This window comes from Mytilus edulis, chromosome 1, assembly GCF_963676685.1.
Source record: "Mytilus edulis chromosome 1, xbMytEdul2.2, whole genome shotgun sequence".
NCBI classification, from domain to species: Eukaryota; Metazoa; Mollusca; class Bivalvia; order Mytilida; family Mytilidae; genus Mytilus; species Mytilus edulis.
Genome location: NC_092344.1, coordinates 118,023,115 through 118,047,464, shown reverse-complemented (window position 1 = coordinate 118,047,464; position 24,350 = coordinate 118,023,115). Strand labels below are relative to the sequence as shown.

General features: G+C 31.6%; 1 protein-coding gene across 4 annotated transcripts; it reads left to right on the top strand.

Annotated features, from left to right (window-relative positions):
- Window positions 1–12: 12 nt before the first annotated feature.
- Window positions 13–24,044, top strand: LOC139502573 (YTH domain-containing protein 1-like). 4 transcript variants are annotated; one of them, XM_071292109.1, is made up of 17 exons: window positions 13–202; window positions 1,559–1,660; window positions 3,538–3,756; window positions 5,929–6,021; window positions 9,352–9,549; window positions 10,419–10,730; window positions 11,723–11,868; window positions 12,193–12,247; window positions 12,566–12,683; window positions 13,453–13,537; window positions 14,291–14,541; window positions 18,626–18,696; window positions 20,614–20,641; window positions 21,964–22,009; window positions 22,194–22,271; window positions 22,626–22,745; window positions 23,609–24,044. In XM_071292109.1, the coding sequence occupies exons 1-17, from the start codon at window positions 175–177 to the stop codon at window positions 23,765–23,767; spliced, it is 2,109 nt and encodes a 702-aa protein (XP_071148210.1). In that variant the 5' UTR covers window positions 13–174; the 3' UTR covers window positions 23,768–24,044. The 4 variants fall into 4 exon arrangements, with proteins under 4 accessions (XP_071148210.1, XP_071148200.1, XP_071148190.1 ...); XM_071292099.1 differs by having other exon boundaries at window positions 18,626–18,700; window positions 20,618–20,641; XM_071292089.1 differs by having other exon boundaries at window positions 36–202; window positions 5,929–6,048.
- The last annotated feature ends 306 nt before the right edge of the window (window positions 24,045–24,350 follow it).

Sequence of the window (24,350 nt, the reverse complement as noted above, 5' to 3'; positions counted from 1 at the left end):
CTTGGCTTTTCTAAGGTGTAAAATTTCATTGTTCCGAATAGGAAGTGATTCGGCCATCTTGAAAATTGTTAAAAATCTTTCAAAAAGACAAATGATTTAGAGTATTTGTACTTCTTTGAAATTAGGCATTTAAGCAGGAGATACAGGGAATAACTTCTGCACTCTTTGGGCGTTATGAGTGCGGAGTCAACTGACTCTAAAGGTATAAACTACGGCGTGCTTGCAATAAAAAATGCGCTGAAAAGGGACAAAGCATTTTTAAAAATAAATAACCCTGACACCAAAGATAACCGTTTATTTATTAAAATTTTGTAGTTTAGTGTCCGAATATAAATTTCACGTAAGTTTGACCATTAAATCTCCTATTAAAATCAAATCAAGACATTTTAAATTATAAATTCGTTATTAGCCGCCGTTACATAATTATGTATTTTTTTCTCGATTTATCTTGTTGATAATTTTAGCTGCAGAACCGTTTTCGTTGATAATATTTTCAATGTTGATATTTTCAGTCCACGTTGTTTACATTAATCTGCTGTCAGTACTAAACTGTATGCAGTGACATTGACTGACATGAGTTCTGTATAAATGAGTACGCTGAAGATACCTATTGTCCTATTGAGGAATCCAGGTCCGTTCGCCCTAGTACAGTAGTACATTTTGTACCTGGTCACCCGGGCTCTGTTCGCCCTGATTTATATATTTTTTTATTGTTGTCTAGTTGCATTATCATGTTCATTATTTGAACAAAGTTTGTAACAGTTTGTGGAAAAAAATCGCGGAATATTTGTATTGCTGCAACTACATATGTTCCTTTGATTTGCAAAGTAGAATATTGGAATACAATGTATTTATCTTTATTTATATTTATAACAATTTTACTATTAAATTCTAGTCAGTCAATTTATGCAAGTATAATAATAAATGAACATATGAATCCTTGTCATGTTTTACAATTTGTACATCATTGTTTTTACTCCACAATTTATCAAAATAAAATGTTGTTTTTATTAATCTGTCAAAGACAATTATTGCATCAATAAGTGAGAAATATATATTATTAAGTTCAATTAATGCTTAAAAAAACGCCATTAATTTTAAATATTTCCATTTGCTTTCATGAATTTCAAGAATTTATACATTCTTTTTGAATATCTGAATAAGTTTATTAAACTTTAATACCCTAATAAGAATATTTTTCAAAAAAAGTAAGCAAAAGAACCCAGGGCGAACGGACTCAATGGGCAAATGCACCCAATACCCCTCTTCAGGGTGTTGGTGAGCAGCCTCGAAGCTCTCAACTGTATTTGCACTTACAATATGGTCTTCCAGTTGGTTCCAATGTAGTATGCTCTTGACAGAGAAAGAGTTCAGATTAGTCTGTTCTTATATGGATCGGTGTTGTAAGGAATAGTGTCTTCGTATTGTTCTTCACTGAATTTGTCACTATATATAACACAAAGTCCATTTATCACATTGCTCTTAAAACTGTATTTTAGTCATAAACATGACAAACATTTGCTTCTGCCCTAGTTTCATAAATGCCAATCTTTTTTAGGAGAGGAAAGAGTAGAAAACCTCTTGGATGACATTCTTCAAGGCCACATTGTTGATGATGACCTTTCCACAGAGATAAAGGATAATTCTAAATCCAAACCTGGTATGTGTAATGTAATACAGAACAAAATAAACTGAAATTTTGTTCATGGAGGTGCAGCAAATTAGAAGAGAGTCAAGTCATAGGCATATACATCTACATGTAGGGAAATTCAAAAGAGTATCACTTCTTTGTGTCAACTCATAGATCCTGTTCCTTCTCACAATTTTCCTCTGGAAAGTGCTAAAAAGTAATGCTTCAAAATCTTTTCCTTTTTTGAAGAAGAAAATTCTATACCCTTTCTTCCACAAGGATCAGTCTGGGTGTGTCTTTTTATACGACCGCAATTTTTTTTAGTTTAAGTTCAATTTTTGGCAGCTTCACTTTTACAGTTCTTGAGTTATGTCCCTTTATAAAGTTATTACTAGCGGGGGCATCATCTGTGTCCCTTTGGACACGTTCCCCATTTATTTTTTTAGAAGTTACTATCAATTAATATTAATTTTAACCATGACTGTATGACATTTTATATTTTAATATTTTATGATGTATTTAAATGAGTAGTTATTGTTGCAAACTCCATTAGAAATTTGAATTGAGATCATTTTTCGAATAAGGTAAAGGGGGAGGTGACAAAAAATTTTGGGGGGGGTCAATTTTTCTCATTTCAGATTTCAGAAATTAAAAAGAATTTTTTTTCAATTTTTTTTTTTTTGAAAGGATTAATATTCAACAGCATAGTGAATTGCTCAAAAGCAAAAAACAGTTCATTAGACCACATTCATTCTGTGTCAGAAACCTATGCTGTGTCAACTATTTAATCACAATCCAAATTCAGAGCTGTATCCAGCTTGAATGTTGTGTCCATACTTGCCCCAAACGTTCAGGGTTCGACCTCTGCGGTCGTATAAAGCTGCGCCCTGCAGAGCATCTGGTTGTTTTTGTTACTTTAAAGGGCAGAGGATAGTGATAAGGCTGTTCCCCACCTATTTTGTGTAAACAGTAGCTCTCTGATCTTATTGTTGTCAAACTATACCATTATATCTTCTTTTCCAATAGCTATTAAATTTTTTTTTTAAACTAGACTGCTCAAGTTTGGTTTGTATAAATTAAGTACAGATGAAGGGGAGATTATAATATAAAACTGCAAAATTAAACACCTTACTTTTGTACTATGAATTTATTTTTTTTGAAGTTCACATCATTGTAAACATGTATAAAATTGAGAAAGGAAATGGGGAATGCATGTAATAAAATATAATTAACAAGCAGTGGTGGATCTAGAAATTTTCATAAGTGGGGACCCTGCTCCATTCAAGTTTCAGTGATTCCTTAATTTAAATAATCAACCAAATTTTTCCCACAAAAGAGACCCCCCTAAATCTGCCTCTGACAAGTTGATGCAACCACTACTAAATGGTAAACTACATGTGTACTAAATCAAAAAACTTTTCATGTTGAGTGAACCTTGTTAATTGGGTTAAAACTTGAATTTGTCATTACTCCAAAGTTAGATAAATTTAGAAAGAACACAGCTACTGCTAGATTTAAAATGATAGGACCTTAACTTTTTTCTATAACGAAGCATAGACTTCGACAGTTTGCATCACATTAATAAAAAAACAGATGAATACTTCACAGATTTGCTTTAACACATGGATTTTTGTGCTGATATTGTTGTAATTGCTTGTCAGTTGTATTTATGACAAGAGAAAGCAGGAGAAACAGATTTTTGTGTCAATACAACTTTTTCAATATTAATACTTCTCTCTGAGTGCAGCAATTGTAAATATAAGTATTGTATTAATAGAAATGACTTTTGATAGACACATGCTATAAATAACTTTAAAATATTGTAAAATATGTATTAACTGAACAGATTTTATACTAATGGTCTTGATGATTGATTTCCATTGATAATATTGACGTTTACTTCACAGCTGTTGTAAAGACTGAATCTAAACTTAAAACTAAGTCTAAATCACCTACTAAAAAGGTTAAGACTTCTAAAAAGGAGGCTCAGTTGCCTGACTTTGTTTCTACTGAGATAGAAGAGAATCCAGACCCTATAGAAGGACCTGTGACAGAAGAGCCTCCACCAGAGGAAAAACAAGCAGAAGTAAAGAGGGAAGAAAGTAAAAAGGAAAAAGTTATTACTGGTATGAATATATGTCGTTTTGGTGGTTGATTTTTTTTTAACTAGAGAAGACGGAGAGAAATTAATGTATCACAATGCATGTACATTAAATAATTTATAATTCTTAGAAGAATCCTTTACCAATTTAAATCTTCATGTTTGAAAATAAAGTCCAGTTGATTTGTTTCTTGTCTGTTGAAGTACTGTTGTTTTAGTCAGACTCGGAGCAAAATAATTGTATACAGTTTTTATCTGACATACAGTGTTCCAGCTAGCATGAAATGGAGGGGCGCCGCGCCCCGCCCCCGAAATTTTGCGCCCCTCTGCCTTTTTTATGCGCCCCTCTGTGCCCTTTTGAAAAAAAGTTTAAAAAACAATCTTTTTCCTCATATCGTCGCCATTTTGTTGAGTTCTTTATCAGTTTATACACACACTTCATTAAGACAACAGATTAAAATTGTTGACACTTGTTACCTGTATATAATCACCTATTTGATTGGAGTCAATTACTTAATCAGGTGAAATTTACGACCCTGTCTAATCCCTTTGCCCTGAAGCACCAAACATCGAAGTTAAATGAATTGATTATTTTAACACCTGACGATGCAAAATAGAATTTATAAAATAAATGTGAACGGTGTTCATTTCTAATGTATTTGTTATTTATAAAATAACGTTCATTTAAAAAGAATCATTCCAATAGGTCAACACGCAAAATGCCGACGAAAAAAAGAAAAATTGACCAACTCGGAAATGACAAGTCTATTACATCTTTTACATCTATTCCATCTTTTTTCAAGAATAATGACCATCAAAAGTAAAAAAATAATTTAATTCTTTACCTTTATGAAAAATCGAGAAGAAGAACGGTTTCTATCAAATATCGCAATAGTTCTTCTATTGTAAATTCCGCCGATTACGGAGCACTCGAAAGTCCGATATTTATATCATTTTTTCTTAAATTGAAGTCCGGTTTGACTAACTTTAATATTGATATTATTAAATACGCTCAACATGAAGTAAACGGAGATGCTTGTTGAATTGATAATAAACTTACAAAATTGAAATAATTTATTATTGTGCCGATTACGGAGCTCTCGAAAGTCCGATTTTTGTATCAATTTTCTTATTGAAATCACAGGCACTTGTTTCTATCCATTGGAAGACCCCCATCAACGTATATTTCCGTAAATATACGTTGATAGGGGGTCTTCCAATATGAATAGAAACAAGTGCCTGTGATTGAAATCCGTTTTGACAAACTTATTGATTTTATTAGATACGCTCAACATGAAATATACGGAGATGCTTGTTGAATTGAACAGACAACTGACAGTGAAACAATGTATGGTTATACAGAGATAGAAGCTCTGGCAAATACATTTGACATGGACCCTGAAACTCTCCTTATTCAATAACAGGACTTTATAGCTCTTGTGTCATCAGCAGAACTTACAGATCGTTCCTTATCTAGTCTGCTAGAGCTATTTCATTCACCTTGTCATTAGGATAAAAACCTATTATCTTTATGTACCCTCTTGTTGCAAAACTATTCAGTGTTGCAATATGACATGTACAACCACTCAGTACAGCAGAGGTGGAGAAAATATTCTCTCAGGTCAAATTGATAAAGACAAGTCACAGGGCAAACTTGAAAACACAGACATTAACAAAAATATTAACTGTAAAATTAAACTGTGATGCAACTAATGTGTGACAACCTTCTTCAAAAAGAAAAACAGAAGATTTGTCATTGTTGTTAAATATTTAATTGCATTTGAACTCTTCTTTGAAAAAATCTGTAGTTCTGAAAGAGAAATGAATATAGTAATGTCTATTATTGCTATCAGTTTGATATTAACTTATATGTTCTAAATAAATGATTTTTAAACTTGTATATAATAGATATTTAACTAAGCTACATGCTTGCTAAAAAGATGTCTTTATGTGGTAATATTAAGTATTTGATTTTTTTCAGTGAGAACGCGCTAAAGTGCCCTTTTTAAAAACGCGCCTCTCTATTTTCAAATCCTAGCTGGAACACTGTAGACCTTTTTATTACCATGATATAGGTTTTTAGATCAAACGTTTATGACTTAAATCATTTTTGAACCTTGTGAGTGTCTCATTTAAGGGTTTACACTTTGGCATGATCTTATATTCAAAGTTATGCTTGAGCTCTTATTTTTTTTAGAATCAGAACAAACAGAAAAGGTATATTCTGTGAAGAAAATATCTCCAAAGAAAGTTATAAAAAAGAAAAAGAAGATAATAAAGAAAGAAGCAGGCAAGTTGCTATCAGAACAATATTACAGTGAGTTGACTGTTAGTGTTGCTCTCCACCAATTGCAACTCATTCAAAATTTTGACCAAATTGCAATTTGTTTTTTAAAATCAAATTGTTCAACTGGTCAGAAATTTGAACAAACTGCTGTAGAAAACCACAGCCAAGTCATGAAAGTGCAAGGTGATAAAATAAAACGTACTTACAATCCTATAGGACTTTAACTCCACTTTAATGATGTTGTGACAAAATTATATATATATGGTGGTGTTTTAACGACCTTGACTGGCTATACAGCCCTCGCAGGTATTGACAAAATTAGTTTATCAGTTTGTATAGTTATATTATATTCATTTCCATGCTGAAGGGGAATTGTTTATTTTGAATTGCTATTAAATTGTCCAAACTAAGCTTTCATTTAGTTTTTCTTTCTAAAAGTATTCTATATTTATAAGAATCAGATATCATTTTAAATAAAACATCATATATTCAGTAAAATATGTGTGAAATAACAATATGCTATTGATAAATTTTCAGGGGAGATAACCTAAAATATTATTCTTTTGAATAAAGACTTTTTGAAAGAAAAGTTATTATCTCCCCCATGGAAACTTCCTACAAACATATATTGCAATTTTACACATATTTTACTGAATATCAAATGTATTAATTCACATAATGTCTGATTCTTATAAATACTAGAACACACCCTTGATATCGCAGGTCCGTGACTGAAGTATATAACTATGCGCAAGCCTTATTTTAGTATAAGTATTGTCATTTGATAAAGTCATGCCGATTATAAGATACACAGTTTTCTCCGCTTTCAAATCTTTCTGTTTGAACCCGTCGAACTGGAACTTATCAATTATTGATAATATTAATTATTTGGAAAACAAAAGGTCCTGGAATGGAGTACTTTTTAATCAACAGCATTGTCCTATATTAGTCATAAATAAAGTTGAATTCTTTGATTCGCTGTTTTACGTCATGCCCGCTAACAAATTGATAACTGTACCTATACGCCTTATTTTAGTCCAGATTTTTAGTATTTGTATTGTTATCTTAGAAAGTCTAACTGATTAAAATACTACAAAAGGTAACAATTTGACAATTAAGTAGTGTCAACCCTGTGATTATGACCCGTGTATACTATATAACATATTAATCCTGAATACACCGTTTGGTGGTGCGCCTGTCAGATGCGGAACGTACAGATAAGGTAATCGGTAACAGGTGAATATACTATTGGTATCGGTATCGGACTCGACCCGGAACTTCTTAATTATTGGCAATATTAATTACGTGGAAAACAAAAGGGCCTGGAGTGGTGTAATTTTTAATCTACACCTTTGTACTATATTAGTTATATATAAAGTTGAATTTTTTTATTCATCGTTTTTACGTGATGACGGCTGACAAATTGGACCTTGTAATTTTAGTATTATAGATAGAATACTTTTAGAAAGAAAAACTATATGAAAGCTTAGTTTGGACAATTTAATAGCAATTCAAAAAAGTATTGTATATTTATAAGAATCAGACATTATGTGAATTAAAACATTTCATATTCAGTAAAATATGTGTAAAATTGCAATATATGTTTGTAGGAAGTTTCCATGGGGGAGATAATAACTTTTCTTTCAAAAAGTCTTTATTCAAAAGAATAATATTTTAGGTTATCCCCCCTGAAAATTTATCAATAGCATATTGTTATTTCACACATATTTTACTGAATATATGATGTTTTATTTAAAATGATATCTGATTCTTATAAATATAGAATACTTTTAGAAAGAAAAACTATATGAAAGCTTAGTTTGGACAATTTAATAGCAATTCAAAATAAACAGTTCCCCTTCAGCATGGAAATGAATATAATATAACTATACAAACTGATAAACCATTTTTTGTTGCAACATCATTAAAGTGGAGTTAAAGTCTTATAGGATTGTAAGTATATTTTATTTTATCACCTTGCACTTTCACATTTTGACTGAACAATTTGTTCAATTTTTCTGTCCAGTTGAACAATTTGGTTTAATAAAACAAATTGCAATTTAGTCAAAATTTTGAATGAGTTGCAATTGGTGGAGAGCAACACTAACAGTCAACTCACTGTAATAGTGGATTTAAAAATTAAGGATGTGGTCAGATAATAACCCTATTCTCCATAATGACACCTTTTGATATCTCTCCCTTTACTCCATAATGTCACCTTTTGATATCTCTCCCTTTACTCCATAATGTCACCTTTTGATATCTCTCCCTTTACTCCATAATGACACCTTTTGATATCTCTCCCTTTACTCCATAATGACACCTTTTGATATCTCTCCCTTTACTCCATAATGACACCTTTTGATATCTCTCCCTTTACTCCATAATAACACCTTTTGATATCTCTCCCTTTACTCCATAATGTCACCTTTTGATATCTCTCCCTTTACTCCATAATGACACCTTTTGATATCTCTCCCTTTACTCCATAATGTCACCTTTTGATATCTCTCCCTTTACTCCATAATGACACCTTTTGATATCTCTCCCTTTACTCCATAATGACACCTTTTGATATCTCTCCCTTTACTCCATAATGTCACCTTTTGATATCTCCCCCTTTACTCCATAATGACACCTTTTGATATCTCTCCCTTTACTCCATAATGTCACCTTTTGATATATCTCCCTTTACTCCATAATGACACCTTTTGATGCCTGTGTAGTGCCTAAGTTGAAACTTTCTTGCCTACCAAAAATCTGTATCAGACTTAATAAAATTTGTATCTTATATGAAAGGGATATTCATGAGAATATCTGACTGGAATTTCATTGATGAAATATTCGTTTTCGCAATGCATTAATACTTTAAACCTGATGATTTTTTTTTTATTGAAAAAAATTGTATGCGAAACAAGTATTTAAAAAAAAATTCCATGGAGGAAAGAGTTAAAGACCTCAGATACAGAGGAAAATTTACTTTCATTTCTCTTTGAAATTTAAATCCTAGTCCATTTTGATATGCACTTTTAAAAAAAATGTACTTTAGGACATAGTTTTAGAGGTATCTTATATCTAAATTTGCATTTTTCATGTTAAAACATACAAGTTCAGAAATTTTCAGAAATTGTAACAATACTTTTCAAACACAGAAAATACACAGTTTTGTTTTGCCTCTGGCAGTGGATTTTGAATACTAAGATATACAACATTTTTTGGCTTTACAAATAGTTTCAATTTGTTGACATCCAGTGATCTCACAGCTAATTTTGAAAGGTAATCATTAGCAATGTTATCCAGACCAATCAATAAATGTGAACTATTTTATTTTAGAAATCAAACAGGAACCAGTTGAACCTGAGTTGGAAGAGCAAAGTAATCAGACAAAGGAGGACCAGTTAAATCTTGAAGAAGATATAAAACCAGCTGTTGAAGCTATGGAAGCCCAAGAATATGACACGAGAAGTGAGGCTGAGGGCAGTGATAGGGCAGCAAATAGTGAAGCTGAAGAGGAAAATAAAGAGGAATCAGGTTTGTGTCACCAGTGTTACAGTAAAGTTGAAAATAAAATTAAGGAATAATCCACCAGAGCTTGAGATTTTTGTGATTTTACCACAGTTGGCCCTCTATGCTAAATATTTTGCCTCAAGCGACAGTGAGGGGTAATATTTCAGCATAAGTGTATTAAGGGCCAACTCTTTATTTGCAAAATCAGTATAAATGCAAGCCCATTTGAATTATTTCTTTTCTTTTAGGACAAAGATAGCAATTCTTTGGGATGGAGGTGCTCTATGTGAAGGGAAATATTTGCTGTTCCTATATTTGACCATACTATTAAAATTGACAATAACATAGAAGAAAATTAAACAAGTGACTTTCTTAAATGATATACAATAAAGAAAGGAGACAGATTTGTATGATTTAATTGACAATCTTATTTTCATTTAAGAAGATATAGACATTATACAAATTCTCCTGTAAAATCCTTACATTCTTACGTGATTGTTCAAAAGCATCATTTACACCATCTGTAGTGAGGTAAATCATTAATAAAAAGCATATGATGTGAGAGTAAAATTGGAACAGCCCACAAAAATCATGTCATGATGTTGCCTATCAGCTGATAAATGAATAACTTAGAATTTGACCACAGGTGTTTACTCTAATCGTTTGAAGAACTTCATATTAGGATTTTCAATAGATGTCATATTATTGCATATTTCATTTACTCATTTGGGTTTGAGTACATTGAGGATTTACAAACAGTAAAGAACATAAGAAAAGCTATATATATGATATTATGTAGAGTGAATGCTTGACAAATAGTTTGAAACTGAAAAGTTGACTATTTCAGCAAATTACAAAAGAGGGGAATTATTTATTATCTTGCATATTTGCAGATTTTTTTGAAAGTGGTTCAGAAAGGATGAGTAATGCTGATGAAGAAATGGAAGAAGTTGTTGAAGAAGAGGAAGAAGAAGAAGAGGATGATGAGGAGGAGGAGGACGAAGAAGAAGATGACGATGGAGACGAAGGATCTCCGTCAAGCAAGAAAATGATGAAGCGGGGAATCTCTCCAATTGAATGGGATGTTCCGTCAGAAGAAATCAGTGAGGTTGAAGAAGAGGAGGAGGAGGAACATGGAGAAAGTCCTCATGAGGAAAAAAGTGGCGCTGAGAGTGGAGCAGAAAAATCAGATGAAGAATCTAAACGTAAGGTTTTATAACAGTAGAGTTTTGCAATTTGATTATGAAAGAAATATCTTTTGTCTGTTAGCTCATACTCATGGAATTTTTATTATTTTAATCCATTTATTTAGAATTAAGCTTTGTGTTTGTCTAAGACAAGTTTTGGGTCTTCTCTATTTAAAAACAGGCCTGTTTCCTACTTTGTTAGTGTTAAAATTTCAACTACAGAAAGAAACCTCATCTGGTATCATCAGCAAAATATCTTGAATGGAACTCTCTATAATATAGGGTTATTGCATGAATATTGGGGAATATTGTCCCGAGTAGAATTTTATATTGCACGAGCTTGCGAGTGCAATATATGTTCTACGAGGGACAATATTCCCGAATATTCATGCAATAACCCTTTTATTGTATAGCAATATAATATTTGAAAGTAAAAATTGGTTTAAACTAAGATTTAAACGTTGATGACGTCATGAATTTTGAAGATTTATTGCACTAGTGCAATATTAGAATTTATTGCACGCTAACTTTTCGTTACGTTCTGTGGGAAATATTATATTGCTATACAATAAAACAATTTATCTTATAACAATCATATAGATCTAAATATTAACAATTATGTTTACAGTGTTCCATGTGTCTTGTTACTGGTGTCAATGTGAAAGTGTTATGCGAATAGCAAAAAGCTTATCCTATTAATAAGTGAATAACAGAAAAATAAGAAAACATTTATTTTCTCAGGTGCTATCATTTGATAATGAAAAAGCTTCTATTTAAAATTCAATGAAAGTTTGAAAAAATTATTAAAAGTTGTAAATTCTTTAACCACAGGCTGTACCTAAAATAGACACATGAATAAAATGCAACTTTCATCAAATTTTAACATCAATGCCAGCAGTAATTCATTTTATACCATCCACATGATCAACTTGAGACCATGACACACATATCTTGCAACAACATACCTAAATAATAATACTTTCCAACAGATATTCATCTCTTTTTTGTAGGTGATTCCAAGCTGAAATATGTGTTCCGCAATGCAAGGTTCTTTCTCATTAAGAGTAACAATCATGAAAATGTTGCACTTGCAAAGGCCAAAGGAGTGTGGTCCACACCACCACAGAATGAAGGCAGACTGAACACAGCCTATAGGGTGAGCTAGAAAACAAACTATGTTATATTTTATTGATTTAAATGATCTTTGGAAGGTTATGTTGGATTTTAAAAAAAATAGATTTCGGTACAATATCAAAATGAAATAAATATATGTATAGGAATAGTTGATTTTAAATGTAGTTAAATACAATATGAATTAAATTTAAGCTATGTTTATTGGTTGACTACTAATTATTAAGCCATGAAAAAGTGAATGTACAGCTGCTAAAAATAATTGCTAAATTTTCATTTCTATGTACTGTGAGGAATAATTTGGTGTTATAAAAACAATTAAAACATCTTTTTCAATTATTTTTTTCAGAACCATGACAATGTGATATTGATATTTTCTGTTAAAGAAAGTGGAAAATTTCAAGGTATTGTAAATACTAGATTTAACAAAGTTATGTTGAAACCCCTATTTGCAGAGACAATTATTCAGCTCATTCTTAAAGAGGTCACTTTCTTTAATATATAAAAGTAGCTTCTGTGAAGATTGATTCTTCTACTTACTAATTAGAAAGTTAAAAACAAAAAGAATTAAGATATTCCAGAAAAAATGGGGAGTGATTTTGAAAGGCATTTTTTTTTATATTAATAATACATGTTTAAGATACAAATACATTTTGTAAACCAGAGTTTAAAGAAATCATAATAGGAATTTACAGTGATTTCAATCATTTGACTATTTACAGGTTATGCAAGAATTGCTGATGAATCCACCAAAGATCATCCACCAATCAGATGGGTTCTACCTCCTGGTTTAAGTGCTAGAGCACTTAGTGGGGTATTTAAACTTGACTGGATTAACAGGTTTGATATACATGATATATGTAAAACTTATGTTTAATGATTCAAGGGATTCATTGTTAAATATTAAAATATGCATCTTATGTAGTTTGATTATCGTAATTAGAACTAACTTAGTGAATTTTGTTGATTATCGTAATTAACACTAACCTAGTGAATTTTGTTGATTATCGTAATTAGCACTAACTTAGTGAATTTTGTTGATTATCGTAATTAGCACTAACTTAGTGAATTTTGTTGATTATCGTAATTAGCACTAACTTAGTGAATTTTGTTGATTATCGTAATTAGCACTAACTTAGTGAATTTTGTTGATTATCGTAATTAGCACTAACCTAGTGAATTTTGTTGATTATCGTAATTAGCACTAACTTAGTGAATTTTGTTGTAGGCGAAAGATTTATTTGAACAAATATGTATTTTATTATTCTAGAATGAGACCTGGCAATATCAAGAAATCTGGATTGATTTGAATCTGAACTAAATTGAGTATTGTTGAAAATGCCAATATATATCGAGAAGCCTCTGTGTCACAATATCAATGAAAAAAAATTGAAAAAATGTATAAGATGTACAATCCAAACATACTGGTACCTATAGAAGGTACTTTTAAAATTTGATAACAACCTACATAGGCAAATTAAAAACTCACATGTATACTGTATTTGACGATGATACTTTGATGATACCATGTCTGTTATTTTTGAACCACCTCAAGAAATAATTTTAGATAATTGTAAAGAATAACTTTAATATTATGGCAAATTTTCAGACGAGAATTACCTTTCACAAAGACACAACATCTACACAATGGTTGGAATGACAACAAACCTGTCAAAATTGGTCGTGACGGACAGGTATGCATTTATGTCGGCAAATTTCTTTTTGAATATTTTAAAAAGGACTATATATCATGTTTATTTACCGCAATTCATTTAAAACTTTATCCAGAGAATGTTCATTAGAAGGAAATTGATTTTTGATGTTATTCTGAATTTGTAAAAATTTCATTTTATGTGCACTGATTGATTGGTGTTTACTACCACTTTCATCAGGGTTTGCTATCTCATTGCGTTCAGTTTTTTTTGGTTCGAGGAAGCTGGAGAGAACCATCAACCATCTGTAGGAAAACTGATAATCCTAGTTAGTTAAGAATGTAGTCCATAACACCTACCATGTACAGGGTTGAAACTCACAACTGATAATCCTAGTCAGTTAAGAATGTAGTCCATAACACCTACCATGAACATGGTTGAAACTCACAACTGATAATCCTAGTTAGTTAAGAATGTAGTCGATAACACCTACCATGTACAGGGTTGAAACGCACAACTTCAGTGTTAAATTTGCACTGATTTACAATTAAACTACATAAAAAGAAAAAGGAAAATTGTTCCAATGCGAGATGATTTGAACATTATATAAATGAAGACTGAAGCAGTATTTTAAGCCTGAAAGCATTTAGGCAGGGTGTCTGATTACCCGTTAAAGAAATGCTTATATATTCCAAAGAAAGGAATGTAAGATCAGTATAAGTTATTCAGATCCTATATATATGCCTGTAGAATTAAATTGATATTACTTATTTATTGACAAATTCTATTTTATAGGATATCGAGCCAAAATGTGGAGAAATGTTGTGTAAACTTTTCTCAGCAGATGAAAATGTAGACTTGAGTTCCATTGTGCGAAAAGCTCGTAAAAGACATTCTGTACGGAGAGCTAATGGCAGTACAGGAGGAGATGGGGGAGAGGGAGTAGGACGAGGACGAGGAGGAGGAGGAGTTGATATTGAACGTAGAAGAGAAAATTTCCGTGGAAGAGATTTCCGCGGTCGGTTTGGACGTGGTGATTTCTTTAGGTTAGCCTACAACATGTGTAATTCTAAAGGAATAACTTGAACATTGTATTATATTTCACGTGACCACTACACGTAAAACCAAGCTGATCACCAGAAATCTCACTTGGTGACAAAACTTTGTCCTATTCTTGGTCCAAAAATAAAGGAAAGAAACACAGAGGGTGATACTTCTGAACATCCAAACTTCTTTTAACTTTTTCAAAAACATAAATAATTTCAAAAATTACTGTCTAAATTTGTAAACTTGATGTGGTAAGTATAGACTGTTGAACAGTAACTGTCTAAAACATTTGTATTTATTACTTTATTACTTTTGAAGATGTTCCAGGTCTTTTTAATCTTGCAATATCAAGAAGAATCTTAGCAGGGACAAAAAAAGCTGTATAATGAAAAATGCGATGAAAATGTGCTAAATGGATTAAAATTGCCATATATTACGAACTTAATTTTCCGCAAACAACTTTTTCAATGAAGACCACTCCAGGACTGAATTCTATTCTTTTGAAAATTTAAGGACCTTATTTCAGTTTGCAGTTTAAAGGACTATTTAGATAATAGTTGTGATAAAAGGACTAATAATCTATGGACTAAAATTCTATCAAATGGACTTGCTGTGTTAAAATGATATAATAGGTTTGTAGTGTGGTGCCCTATGGTAAATACAGGACTTAAATTTCTGTGTTTGGGTAAAACGAGCTTACTCATAACACAAAAGGAGATCACATGTTAAAAAGGACTAAGTAAACTGTCCATATTTGTGGTCTGATTTTGATATTAAGTGTGGATTTAAACTGAAGAATAGATTAGCAAGTGAACATTTTACATATTAATTGACAATGTTAGTTATGTGGACACTTATTCCACAATAATATGGTGACAATAGCCATTAACTTCTTGTGTGGATTTGTGTACTATGGTATGTTATATTCAAGTAATGGTTTGGGTTAAATGAGTAAATAGTTATATGTCAAATCAATTGGTCAATTGAACATGTCATAATATTAAGTTTGTGCATTACTAAACCTGTACTATTGTATTATTTAGCCTTATACATCATAGGTGTCAATGCATTTGTAATTCAATATTTTCAGGGAGTTTAGATTTTATTTCATATTGGCCTTATTTAAAGCAAGCTTAAATATGCAAATAAGTTAATGTCCTTTAAATGTTAATAACCTAATATCAGTTTCTTATAAATCTTCTAACGGAAATCCTTTTTAATTTGATGAATATAAGTAGAGATTTATTTTTTATAAGATCACCTACATTAGAAATTTATTACTGCCTCCAAATTTTACAAGTGTGCATAAGTTAGAGATCAAATAATTTAGATGAAGATTTATCTCCCTTAGTCAAAATAGGGACTAAATTTTGAAGGGCTTAAGTTGCAAAGTTTCTTAATATCTGGTGTAAAATAATTATGTCTTTTTTGTAGTTCTTGAGATAAAAGGAATATTATTATAGAAAATGAAAGTTAGCCTGAAAATATGATACGACTTCCCAAATAATTTTGGGACAAAACAATTGATGTATAAGCATAACAGTATATTATTAAATTATAAGCTAAACAAGAAAATTTATATCAAACCAATTTACATTTTATCCTTACAGCTTTTCATGACATGTTGTTTGAAACTCTGTTTAAATAATTGCTTCAGCAATGTTGATATAAATATTATATATATAGTTATATAGTATGCCATTATGTACCAATGTTTATAAACTACAGACTGTCATTTAGTGAAAAACTTAGAACTACAATATGGTAATCATAATTGACTCCCCTAAAATGAAAAATAAAAAACGCTACCATTTTCAATGAAACTCAACAGAGATATTGATACTTATCAGTTGGTTCTGTCAAAGTCATGAGAACTGAAGTAGATGCATGTAGATCTTTTAAGTTATGATCGCTGAAATTGTTGCTTCAGTCTTAGATTATTTAGGTCTCACTGTAAGTCATGAGCCTTAAGTTCATACTTCTTGCCCAAATCATGCAGATCTCACTGAATGCAATGATAGCTGAATTTGATGAAACAGGTTTATTTCATGTAGACCTTGCTGTTAATCATGAGCCCTGAAGGTGATGCTGCATATTAAGATCTTACTGTAAGTCATGATTGCTGGCATTGGTGATGCAATAGGCTATGGTCACATCGATCTAACTGTAAGTCATGAGCATTGAGTTTAAGATCTAACTGTAAGCCATGAGTTCTGAAGGTTTAGATTGTACTTTAAGTTATGAATGTTGAATTTGATTGAATGGTACAGACTTAAGCCATGTAGATCTTATAGCAAGTCATGAGCAGATTTTACTGAAAATGATGAGTACAGAAGAATAAGATCTTATTGAAATCATGATTGCTGAATTTGATGCTACAGTAGCCTTGGCCATGATGATTTTTCTGTAAGCTGTAAAGTTGGTGCAACAGGTTAAGATCTTACTGTAAGTCATGTTTGCTGACTTTAATGCTACTGTCTAGGCCAATTAGATTTTACTGTTAGTCATATGCTCTAAAGTTGATGCTGCATGTTTAGATCTTACTGTAAGTTATGAGCTCTGAAGATTAAGATCTTACTGCAGTTCATGATTGCTAAAATAAATGCTATAGTCTAGGCCATGAAGATTTTACTGTAAATCATGTGTCCTAAAGTTGATACTGCAGATTAAGATCTTACTGTAAGTCATGATTGATGACCTTGATGCTGCTGTCTAGGCCAAGTAGACTTTACTGTAAGTCATGTGTCCTAAAGGTTGAGAACTTGAGATCTTACTGTAAGTCGTGTTTGCTCACCTTGATGCTACATGCTTGGGTCATGGTGATCTTACTGAAAGTCATGAGAGCTGAAGATTTAGATATAAAATTAATTTATGAGCACTGAAGAATTAGATCTTACTGTAAGTTATGATTACTGAAATTGATGCTCCAGGCTTAGGCCTTGTAGATTATCACTTAAGTCATGATCACTAAAGTTGATGCCTTAGATCTTATTGTAACTCATTATGGCTGAAGTTGATGCTACAAGTTAAGGTTATGTAGATTTTACTGAAAGTCATCCAGTGAGACATCAAGATGATGAACAGTAATACAAGTAGTTTATTTCCTACTATTTCATGAGATTGTTGTGTCATTTCCGTTCACTTTTAAGTCGTTCTTTCCCAAATAAGAGGTCAATGTATTGTCTTGAGAGATTGACAAACAGACAAATGTTCAATGTCCTGGGCATACATGTATCAAGCTTTATATCAGCTGCTCACCAACTTACTTTATAATAATCAAGTTTTTGTCATTTGACCTTTCAAATATTGGCTTTTGCCTTAATCTATTTCAATGTATTTTTCTTGAATATGATAATATTTCTTAGTTTAACTTGAGGTATTAAAGAGAGAGAAAATTATTTTACAAATAAAAAATGGCACTTTAATCATCTCATCTCCTTTAATTAAATGCTACATTTCTATTGTTAAATTTAAAAAAAAGATTTAAAAGTTGCACATAATGTACACATATATATTTCATTGCTGATACTTGGGGAATCAAGTTTATTCTTTATTGAACATTCTTAGGCAGTGGTACAGTTTTCAAAAAGTGAAAGTTTGAAATTAATATTATCCCAGTCATGCACATTATATGTTTTGAGTTTTAATGGTTCAGATTTCAGTGACAATGTCAAGACAAAAAAAAGATGAATAATAGCATGCATGTGTTCAAATGACCAGTTGGTTTCACATTTATACCAATAATGCAATTTTCTTGTTCTACCATGTTAATTTAAGACTTTTGTTAAGCCTCATATTGCTTCACAAAGTAAGAATGCAATCATGAGCAAATAATTTATTTTTAGACGTGAAATGGGGGAGGTGGGTTTGTTTGTTTGACTTGTTAATAAAAAGAAATAGGAGGGGGTTTTTTTTCAGAAAAAAAAACATATATAGCAATCATAAATGGATATGCTTTTGCCTCATGATTGCTACATTTCACTTTCATATCCCGAAAGCTTTGTTAATTTAAAAGTTGTTCGGATGTTGTGTATTTTGTCAATTTCTGGATGTATATACATGTATGGTCTTTTGATGTTGCAGACGAAGGCGCATGGACGATTTTGAAGGACCAAGAAGAAAACGACCAAGAGGAGATTTTGATAGAGAGGGAGGTAGGTTTAATGTCGATGTTTTGTTAACATCTTCTGAAAGGAGTAGGTCTGATTTTGGCCTCAAATTTCAGGTTTCAACTGACAAAAGATTTTGGACACTTTTTAAACACTTAAGTGTCTGTTTCATTTGAATCAAATAGATTGTGTGAAAGATTTTAACTGATTTAGTAATTCAAACGCTCCGATTCAAGCTCATATATGAAAAATCGATCAAATATGCCAAAACATGTCACTTTTCAGATGGTTTTTGTCAAAAATGAAAGTGGCCGCATCTGTGTTCATCCTCCACCTTTATATATGTTATGTATTATCATCAAATACAACTTCGTTTCAATATTAAGAATGAACACAAATGCGGCCACTTTCATTTTAGACGAAAACTCTAAAATTAACTCAAATGCTAAAAATGTGAAGATTTTAGTAATTAAGCATGACTTGATGATGCTAATACCTGATATATGTACATTGTATTTTCAGAAACAACCCATATTTATGTTGCAGAAGCATTCTACTTTCCAATGAATAACTAAAAGTTTACATTTTAACAATTTTGTAAAACTGCTATATTTTGGAGCCAAAAAGGGGTCTTACTGGACCTACTCCAGGGTATATTCTTCCCTTAATTGACTACTGCTGTATTATTTGGGTTGAATGTAAAAATGAAGGAATAACAAGAATTTTTAAACTCCAAAAAAAGGGCAGCAAGATTAATTCTAGATGCAGATCCTTTTCCCCGTCAGCCCCCTTATTTAAAAAACTTGGGTGGATGACAATTGACAATAGAATAAAATATCACAAATATTTACTTCTATATAAATGTATGCGTATGGAAGTACCAATGTACCTAGTTCAAAAGTTTAAACTGAAATCAGATAATAATCCTTACTCCTTAAGAGGTGTCACTCAAGGTAATCTGATAGTTCCTAATCCAAAAGCTGAGCTATTTAAGAAATCCTTTGCTTATTTGGGATCAGTGTTATGGAATGGACTACCACGCAAAATGCGTAAAGCTCAAAACACTTTTACTTTTAAGCAAAATATCAAAAAGTACCTAAGGCAGCAACCATTTGATTTTCTGGGGGGGGCTATGTTTTTTTTTTTCTGTACAAACTTTTATTTTCGCCTGTGGCGAAAAACAATCTATTTTTTTCGCGACAAGTCGAAAACAATTTTTTTCTTTCAATTTTAGCATTACATATAGTGGCAGCTGTGGGTGAAACAAACATTTTTTTTTTCTCAGAATCAAAAACAAATTATTTTTTTCTCCAAAAACTGGAAACAAACTTTTTTTTCCAAAAAAAACCATAGCCCCCCCCCCAGAAAATCAAATGGTTGCTGCCTAACACAATCCTGATAAGAAATGTTTGCTACAATCTATTTGTATATTTTTTATTTTCGTTTGATTTTTTTGACTACATGTACATCTTAAACAGCATTATATCTTATGTTAATAACAAAACACTGAACTACATGACTGTAAATTAACTATGTGTAAATATCTGTTGATTGTATTGTAATTTGTATGTGAGGGCCTCAGGGAAGATTAGTTTATTGTATCTAACTGAGTTTACCCTCTTTAAATAAAGAATTTATTATTATTATTATACTCCTTTTGTGCAAGATGTGTACAGCTCCAAAGCTTGAGAATTTGTCCTGAAGATGTTTTTTTTCTTTTTACATACATGAAATATTTGTCACTGGATATTATTACACAAACAATAATCAATCAGTCAAAGTTTAAGACAATACAATATCAAGATTTATAGAGAACAAATATTCAACACTGAAAATGTATCTGTTTTAATTTCTGTTATAATGAATGTAAAAGCCTCAAGTTAAAAAATTCACAGTTCATGAATTTAAAATTTATAATTGTGACTCATGGTCACTCATTGACATTATGTTTGAATATTACAGGTAGAATGTTTAGAGATAGACCTGACAGGTGAGTGAACAAGTCTTATATATTCTGTAACCATCTATGGTTAATAAAAAGCATAATAAAACAATAGAATGTAGCCTCTGGCAAAATCACTTTGCAACAGTATAGTTCTTACAAGACTACAAGTACAAAAGTTATTATGTTGTTTATCCTCTTGTGTTATAACAGGTATAGATTGGTCATTGGTGCTTATCCCACCTCTTTTATTCATGTAGATAAATGCATAAACTTGTTTTACGCTGTAAAAAGGATAAGATTGTCAACCCCATAAAATCTATGAGAATTAGAACTCTCAATTGATTTTGACAGAAAATATTTTGATAAACTAAAGACACTTACTGTAATGCTTTAATATTTTATTTGGCTGATGATATCAACATAACATCCTTTTTATGTACTTCAAAGTTGAGTACACATTCTATAACCAATTTAGACCTATTTCTTTATTATATGGGAGTTTCTGTTGCTGACCGGTCTAAATAATTGATAGCCAGTCAACACTAAGATTGTGTGTAAGAACCTCATCGATTCCTTTGATATTGATTTTGATTGACAGTTTTCCTGTTGAAGGTGGTGGTTCTCTGCAATACTTAAGCTTCCTCCACCAATCAAAACTGACCGTCACTTTATATAAATTGACAGTTTTCCTGTTAAAGGTAGCGGTTCTCTGCAATACTTAAGCTTCCTCCACCAATCAAAACTGACCGTCACTTTATATAAATTGACAGTTTTCCTGTTAAAGGTAGCGGTTCTCTGCAATACTTAAGCTTCCTCCACCAATCAAAACTGACCGTCACTTTATATAAATTGACAGTTTTCCTGTTGAAGGTAGCGGTTCTCTGCAATACTTTAGCTTCCTCCACCAATCAAAACGGACCGTCACTTTATATAATTGACAGTTTTCCTGTTGAAGGTAGCGGTTCTCTGCAATACTTTAGCTTCCTCCACCAATCAAAACTGACCGTCACTTTATATAAATTGACAGTTTTCCTGTTGAAGGTAGTGGTTCTCTGCAATACTTTAGCTTCCTCCACCAATCAAAACGGACTGTCACTTTATATAAAAAAGAACATACCCAGTAGTCCTGAAAGTGGCATTGAGATAACAGCAATCAATCAGTCCATCAATCTGTATCATAGGATTTGGGTAAACAGTCAAATTAAAATGGGAATTTTTGAGAAAATATGATTGGCAAAGAACAAACTTGTCTTGATAGACAATAAGTAACATCTTCTAGTAGAAAAAAATAAACCCTGAAAATATGGCTCTGTATAGTTATTCTAGCTGTTATATAAGTGTGGTTAAAATATTACACTGTATTGTAGGTCACCCAGATATGCAGGAGTAAGACGAGATACATTTATAAATGGGGTAAGTTCTTGTTGATCATTTTGAATTTTGAGAAAATTATCTGCATAGGAAAAAACAAACTAAATTACTAGTATATAATAAAGCCCTTGATTTGTAACGATTAAGTTTAACATTAGTTATTTCTTTTATTGATAGACCATTACGTTACAGAACTAGAAATGATGTTAATATTTTATTGTTTCAGTCTTACAATGACTACATTAGAGAATTCCAGCATGCCAGACCACCCGTACCCCCAGGGATGCCACCTTATGGACCACCAGTTAGTATTTCTACTCTGTTTAATATATAGCCACTTTAAAAAACATGTTGCAATTCTTGTTTATGACTAATTAACACCAACAAAATTATTTTTGAACAGCTGTATTGTCTTGCAATGTAATAGTATAAATTCAAACACTTCTCTTGAGGTAGATTCTAAAAAACAAAAAACAAAAAAAATGCCATACAAGTTTTAAATTTGAGGCACGATTTAATATCCTGTCATTGAAATAAGATAGAGAGAAAACACCACAAATTGCTTAAGATGGTTCATAAAAATACAATCGAAGGGTATTTTACTGCATTGAAAGAGATAAAGGATAGCCAGTTTAAGTATATAATGTTTACATTTTAGCCACCTGGGTTTGGTATGGAACCTATGCCACCTTATCATAATCCATATCATGAAAGACAAAGAGAATACATGCCAGTCCCAGAATATGCTCAGTCAGCATCACGGTCAGATAAAAGATCTGTAAGTACCAATGTTATAGTGACAATAAGTATTATTGAGTGTTATTTGTGAAAAGGTATACATTTTGATTTAATAGCTGACATTAGAAAAGGAACAAACATGTTTCTCATTCTGAAACAAAAACTGTTTTAATAAGAATTGGTTTGATGAAATAAAACTTGTGCCCTTCCTTCTTCAAGTCCAATATATAGCAGATTTGGCCAATTAAGAAGAAGAGTGTCAGCTTATGATCAAAGTTTTAATTCTTTGTCATGATGGTTTGAAACAAATAGTACATGCATACATGTCACATATCATGTTGAATATACTAAAAACGGCAAAAAAAACAAACAAACAAAATGCTTGGTATGAAAACAGCCTAGAATAGGAAAAAAGGGTCTTCAAAGATTTGATAAAAAGATTATAACTGGTATGTCACTGAATTTATATACAGATTATTTGGCCCTGCATTTATTCATGATCAGTCATGGTTCCTGGACGTTCATTGTTTTGAATAGTTTCCATATTATATTATTGCCATTTAATTATAAAAGAAACAATTTTAATTCACCATAATGCTAAACACTGTAAAGTATGAAGGACAGATATATTTCTCCTTACATGTTTGTTATATTGATTGTTTTATTAAAACAGTATCTGGAGGATTCAATAACAGACCTCATAATATCCAAGTTTTTAATATTAATCATGAATTATTTATTTCTAAACCTTGGTTATGGATGGCAAATGTGACTGTTAAAGAACCCTTGGTGTAACACAATAATAAAGTCAGAACTAGCAACATATATATTTCACAAAGTTTTATAGAATACCATATTCCTTTAATAAGTCTGAAAATTATAGTGTCTTTGTTTGTCTTTCAGTATGAAAGAGATGTTGATGATTTCTTAAGAAGGACTTCAGAACCAATGAGACGTAGAAGTCGTGAACGAGATCGAAGCAGGGAACGTGACCGTGAACGTGAACATGGGAGAGAAAGAGAACACAGACATCGCCACAGAGACCGCCGATCTTCACGATGATGATACTTGAATGAGAGGAATGTGAGGGCATTGTTATGAGAGGAAAGGGTGTGTTGCATTAGATGTGCATTGAATATGGATAGCTGTCTTTCATCAGAATGAGTGATTAGTGATGAAGAAAATCATTTGATGAACAAAAATGAAATGAAAGTGCTATCGATCTATTGTCATTTATTTTTAGCATTTGTGTAAATGTTTTTTATACATTTTAAATCTTTTTATTTTGTGTACTTATAGCAATTGTATGTGAATCATACACTAATAAATGTCATTTGTATGATAAGTTGTTATTAATCTAAGCTAAGAGTAGTTATCAAAAATTCAGGTTACCCACTAGGTTATGCTTTTCTTTTTTTCAATTTTTGTGTTTATATAAAATCCTTAGCTTTGCACTGATTGAAAATTTAATGTGGGAAAACATGGTTAAGTTGAAATTCTATATGCTCATGTCCCAAGTCAAGAGCCTGTAATTCAATGGCTGTTGTAAGTTCGTGTCTGCAATTAGTCCATGCTAATGAGGATGATGAAGATGGTGATGGATGGATGGCTGCTCAGTGTCCATTGTCAAATTTAATGCATATTT